This window comes from Cariama cristata, unplaced genomic scaffold (genome assembly GCF_000690535.1).
Source record: "Cariama cristata isolate BGI_N322 unplaced genomic scaffold, ASM69053v1 scaffold27917, whole genome shotgun sequence".
Lineage (NCBI taxonomy): Eukaryota > Metazoa > Chordata > Aves > Cariamiformes > Cariamidae > Cariama > Cariama cristata.
Genome location: NW_009625356.1, coordinates 6,331 through 12,486, shown reverse-complemented (window position 1 = coordinate 12,486; position 6,156 = coordinate 6,331). Strand labels below are relative to the sequence as shown.

Genomic DNA, 6,156 nt, shown 5'->3' with positions numbered 1-6,156 from the left:
CTCCCCGTCCGCCGCCCCGGCCCCCCCCCCCCGCCACTGGCCTCGTCCGTTTCTGCTGCGGCGGGCTGTCTAGCTCTGCCACGCAGCATATCTCCCCAACTCCTGCAACAGAGGGACAGAGCACAGACGCGTGCTTATCAACGCGAGGCAGCTGCTCAGTGGACACGCGCCCCTCCTTTCCGCCCAAACCCACCCAAAACATCCACTCGCTCCAGTCTCACCACCCACACTCTCACCCCAGCGGAACAACGATGTTTTCACGCTTACCCTCCTCGCCCTGGCGGCCCAAGTTCAGCACTCGAAGATTCCGCAGCGACAGCTTAGAAGCCAGAGGGGCCGCTGCCACTCTGGACGGAGACTCTCGAGTCAGCTTATTGCCGGGTACCTGAGGAACGACGAGAGCGAGACCGACGCCTTTATCGTTCACTCGCCAGCAGAGAGCGGCGAGACGCGTGACGTTCGTCCTCGCATCTACTAAGTAGCTCCTCACACCAACACAGGGGAATACCCACAGAGCCATCAAGAGATGCGGCAGGTTCCCCAAGCTGTCGACCTCCGGCGGACCCACGTGTTACTTCAGATGGGAAATTTAAGGCCGACGTTAAAAGAGACAGACAAGAACAAGCTTGCTGGCTGCCAGATGGTCAACCGAAGACGACAAACCACAGACCACTCCACGCCCGTAAAGGTCACCCTGGGCAGAGCCTTGGCGTTCAGAGCAACAGAGAGACCGCCAAAACAGAGATGCGTCTAGGACAATCCAGCTCCATCTCAACCCCGCTGGCGCTCGGCGTTCAGGAAACAAGGTACAGAGTTGCCCTTCATAGCACTTTCTAATTGCCCCTACTCTTGGTGCCACATCACCCCAACTCCTACGACAGCGCAGGCCAGGATGCGGCTGTCGCCCAGAAGCAAGTCTCAATCCCTGGATTCCTGCCCGAGCACCGGCCTTCAGAGGCGCCCCGGGGCACAGCGTTAAAGGCACCAGAATGACAGAAGAACGACAAGAGAATGAAAGAGGAGAGCGCCTTACCGCACCGGCTCCAGCGGTGCAGGCCTTCAGATTCACCATCATCGCCGGCTGCGTGCTGACAATGGTATCCTCAATCAGATCCTTCACGGTGGACAGATCGGCTCTCCCTTCATTCTTCTCTCCACAAATCAAGAGGAAATGCAGGAAAGTCATAAGAAGGCAGACGTATTTTCTCCTTACACAGCTCCAACTGTCTCTCGAGCCTCTAAGACGCTACACAGGCTTTCTCCCAGTAATAACCTCCCAGGTACTCTCCCCCATATCCTGCCCGCACTCTCCCCAGCGCTCAAAGCTTCCGCGTAACAGCTGGAGGCAAATGTAAGTTGTCCAAATGAGACAAACTAAGCCTCTACATCTGTAGTCTACCCATTGCAAATTTCGACAATACAGCTTCTACGGTTCGCCACGTCCTCACCACCTCGTGAGACGATACTACCGGACTTTCGGGAGAACAGCCAAATTCCTACATCCACTTAGGATAAAGCAATAACGGCGTTAATAAAACAAACAAATCGACGAACCTATCTGGATCACAGAAGCGCAGGCACCCACAGGTTCTGCATGCTAACCTCTCAAGAAAAAAAGAAAAACAAAAACAAACAAAGCAAAATGAAGGAAAAAAAACCAACCCACAAAAATAATAAAAAAAATAAACGAACCAACCCAGCTGATTTTGCAGCTCTACATCTGACAACGGCAGGAGGACCTATGTAGACAGAAAGCCTTTTTTGCTACGCAGACTCCCATTCAGCTGTTACATGAAACTCAAACAATGGACGTCGGTACTGCTTCGGCCCTCTTGAGGATGCGCTGTTTTAACAGAGCTGAGCTAGTATCGATTCCAGGGCGAAAGAATCCCCTCCCTTGCCCTAAAGGGCCACGATGGCGAGTTGCCAACCTCTCCCATCCGCAGCAGCCTTCCTTCTGGCTCGGCGCTGTTTCCGCCCCTCCCGCCCTTCCTCCACTCAAGTCCAGCCTCTCACTGTTTGCCGCTCACCTCGCGAAGCCAAAGTCTCGGAATAACCGAAAGGTTCAAGTCCGGTCTGTCCTTGAACGTCCACGACACCAGGAGACCTTCGTTCTGTATCTCCTCCAAGTGGATCTCCACCTGGCCCAGAACAAATACCCACAGTCAGGAACAGTTTCTGTTTCCGTTAGATGCTTTTAGCCCTGCTTCAAGTTCAGCGACCGAGAGGCCCTCAACACCAGTGCAACAATAAGAGACAGAAGAACACAAGCGGTCCCAGGCCTACGGGAAAAAGCAGTCGCAGAAGCCTCACCGCTACGTAGCGAGATCCAGCTTCCTCGCCGCCTTCGGATGCCCAAGCACCACCAGAGGGAAAAACAACAGGTTATTTCTTTGGCCGAAGAAAAAGCCCGCAGGACCATCCGAAAGAGCGAGTCAGGCACCGACACGGGGTATTTACCAAGCTACATCAAATAACCGTTGCCAAACCTAAGCACGGCCATTTGTAAGTTAGCAGCGCATCCGTAGGAGATCATCCTCAGGCTGGAAAAACTCATCCAGGTTGCTGACAGTGCACGACAACAAACCAGACCCTACACCGTCCCGTAGGTCAGTTGAAAAGTCGCACACCTGTACACCCGAAAGGCATCATTAACGCAACAGACAGAAACAGAGCCACACAGGAAGAACTCCTAACCTGCTACCTCTAGTCAAAACAGGGGAATGAAATCTAACACAGTTCTAAATTAATAAACAGACTGACGTTTATTTACCACGAACACAGGTGGTCATCAGCCCAAAGCAAGAGATCTGGGACACGACAGCCACGTAAGTAACCGACAAGAGGTGCATAAAAGGCACCTTTAGGAATACAGTACTCTAAATACGCCGACCAACGGGCACACGGTAACCCTACCAGCGTTTCACAAGGCAGCAGCAAGACCTCAATTAGAATACCACACGCAGTTCTCCACGAGAACGATCAACCCAAAACTTCAACAGGCACAGACAAGGAGACCTAGAAAATGCCATCGAGCAGAAGAGCAATTTGATGAGACATGACAAAGGCCACCCGACTCCCAGAGCCTATGCAAAGATGAAAACTGATCGCAGTCACAGCCCGTGACTAGACTGGCAGCAGGCAAGCTAAACGCCAAGGAGAGAGAGAGAGAAACTATTTAAACAACCACGGAACGGAGGTACAAAATCAAAGCAGGATGATCCGATAAATGTAGTTTGAAAATTTTAATAAAGCTTCTCAGAGCAAAGGGGTTCTAGAATGACCCTCCAATTGCAATACCTGCAATAGCACGGGATCAGCCGCTGCTACCACAGAGGTACTTCTAATTTCACGTCTCCCTAGAGCACAAATGAGGGCACGGCCTCCGAGCAAGATACCGTCTCCAGCATCAAGCCCTTCTTCACGACAGGAACAAAAAAAATCACATTCCAGAGAAGCAAATCCAGCCAGAAAGCGACTACGGAGCTACCACCCGTTGCTATTTCACAGAGCTTCTGTTCCGGAAGAAGCACCTCCCATACGCAACACACGGTGGGGGGGGGCGGGGGGACGGACACACGAAAAAAAACACACCTCTATCACACTCCTGTGAATGTATTAAGGGGAGCACTGACAAGAAAAGCACTCCTCACCGCGGATTTCTTTTCACATCAACAACCAGGACATCATAATTGTACATATGCACAGGGCGCATCTTTCCCCATCCGTCAGGCAGCGAGGGGAACTGAACTCTGTGGACCTTCCGCTTCTTAAACGCCCGGTTGAAAACACAGTACAGAACGCTGCCAAGACTCAAATCTCTCCGGATTTTGTAACGGCTACGTTACATGGCCAAGATCTGCAGACCAAGACTCAGAAAATGGGAGTCAGTATGCAAATCCGGAATATTTGCCATCCCACCAAACGTTAGCAATAGCACACCGCTTCATCTGGCACAAAGAGGCCTTTATTTGCACTCAATCGGGTCTTCCTTCCTCGATCGGCGCGGGGCTGGGTGAAATAACGAGTTCAATGGCTGACTTTTTACAGCCGTTACCTGAGCCTGCAGCACAGCCAAAGTGACATGATAGGTGTCCACAGAAACAGCAACTGGGGACTGCTGAGTAACAGAGACAGGGAACTTCACAGCTTCAGCTGACAGATGGCAGCATAGCACCTAGAGAGAAAAGGAAGGACACAAGTTTATATCCTTGCCGAGAGGCAGCCGTGCAATGGCAAAACCTCTATAAAAGCGAGAGGCAAGGCTGACCCATCGCAGCACGAAAGAAACATCAGGCTTACTCCCGGACCCAGTCCCGCGCCACAAACCCGCCATTTCAGACTCCATATGGGAGGCAATGAAGACGTACCAGTGACAGGACCTCTCTTCTCCTCTCCACCATAGGACCCCTATATTTGGGCTCAGCAACCCTACACCCCAGCTCCACCAAAACATCACCTCCCACCAGTGCTCTCCCGGAGCTCCCCGATGCGCAGCCCTAGAGCCGCAATCTCACGAGCCCGTCGACAGGCCTCCGAACTCGGTGACAGACCTCATCCAAAACTTCCCCGGTTCCACCATCCCCATCACACAAGCCTCTGCAATGTCCATCGAAAATGCCACGCGTCGACCGAGGAACCCCACACCGTACAACTCAGAACGGCAAAGCCTTACCATGCTGCGGTCTGACCGTCCCTCGCACGTCACAAAACTTATATTTGCGGCCGGTGGTAACTGAGGACCCTCTTCAAATGTGATCTGCACCGAACTCTACAAAAAGAGAACTCTGTTAGTTCCCAGCAGTCAACATATCCCAGATAGTTTCAAAGAGGACAAACAATTCTAACGCAGGGCCCCGGAGACACCCCGGTCCATTTCCACGAATCCGGCCAGCACGCAGAACTGCCGCACACCGCAACTCTATCGACCTTGGCTTATCCGTACAAAGAAAGGAAACAAGGTCTCCAGTCAAGGCTTAGACTCACCAACACTACATTAATTTGAGACAGGCGAGCCCAAATGAGAAAGGAAAATAATCCCGAACAGCAGTCAACTACGTCAAGTGCGTTAACCCTTCTTCATTGCAGAAGCTTTGCTGTTTCTTCTCTCTCCCTCTCGCCCCCATCCCGTGCTAATCCTGCCCCAAGTAAAAATAACAACCAACCCACTAAAAACCCAACCACCAAAAACCAAACCAAAAAAAACAATCAACAACAAAATCCACCCTCAGCATATGGTACATCGGCGCCTGTGCTCGACTCGTTCCCTTTTTCCACCTTCTCCTGGTTTATTAGATTACAATCCCCACTGCAGGCCTCTTCTTTGTTTGAGGATTTCCCCACGTAATAGGATGGGTTCTCTACAGAGAACCCTTCTCAAGAAATACAAGACCAAGAAAAACAGTCAAGAGCATCCCTGCACGAAACGCATCCCTCCAAGATTCCCTCTGCTCGCAAGAGGCAACGAGAGAGCATGCGATCGATCTGAGCACAAGGACACGTCCATTTGCCGAGCTGCTCGTGTTTTAGGGCCACGTGACCGAGACGGAAGACAAAGGCACGGGAAACCGCACCCTTTTTCTCAAGCAAAGCAGACTGTGCGCCGTCACCTCCGTGCATCAGACAGACCCAGGTGACCGGCAGAAGGGCAGCAGAAGGGGCTCTCGGACACTAATCTGACCGGAATAGATACTACAACCTGAAGAGCCGCCTGCCCATCAAAAACCGGTCTGGACGCACACTTTCCTCTCAACGCAGACACGAGGCAGCTCTCCCAGCGACCGAACTTCAAAACTGAAAGACCCAACGGAGAAACAATGTCAGATTGCTGTCTGCTGCTTCATAATACTAACACCTGCCGTTCCTTCTTCTCGCAAGCTTCCTCCACCGCAGCCGTGCGTTCACCCACCTAGGTCAGACCAGAACATCAGACCAGCTCTTTCTCTCCACGACCAGAACCTCTGCCCAACAGCTCAAGAATATAATCAGCAGCGGCAAGCCGTTGCCCTGTTCTTCCCAATACGTCACAGTCTCACGGAACCGGGAGGCACCGGCCGACCGCAAAAGATCTCATCGCTCAGCCCACTTGGAACGAAGTACATGCACAAGGCAGCGTGAACCTATATATACCAAGACAGGGAGAAAACATGGGGGGGG

General features: G+C 52.1%; 1 protein-coding gene across 1 annotated transcript; it reads right to left on the bottom strand.

Annotated features, from left to right (window-relative positions):
• Positions 1-236: 236 nt before the first annotated feature.
• On the bottom strand, positions 237-4,782 carry LOC104164305 (C2 domain-containing protein 2-like; the record flags this gene model as incomplete). Its single annotated transcript, XM_009703592.1, has 5 exons — positions 4,676-4,782; positions 4,058-4,177; positions 2,031-2,141; positions 1,034-1,147; positions 237-385 (listed from the first exon to the last, which is right to left on the bottom strand). Coding segments are annotated over exons 1-5 (497 nt in total), but the record flags the coding sequence as incomplete, so codon positions are not given.
• Positions 4,783-6,156: the final 1,374 nt, after the last annotated feature.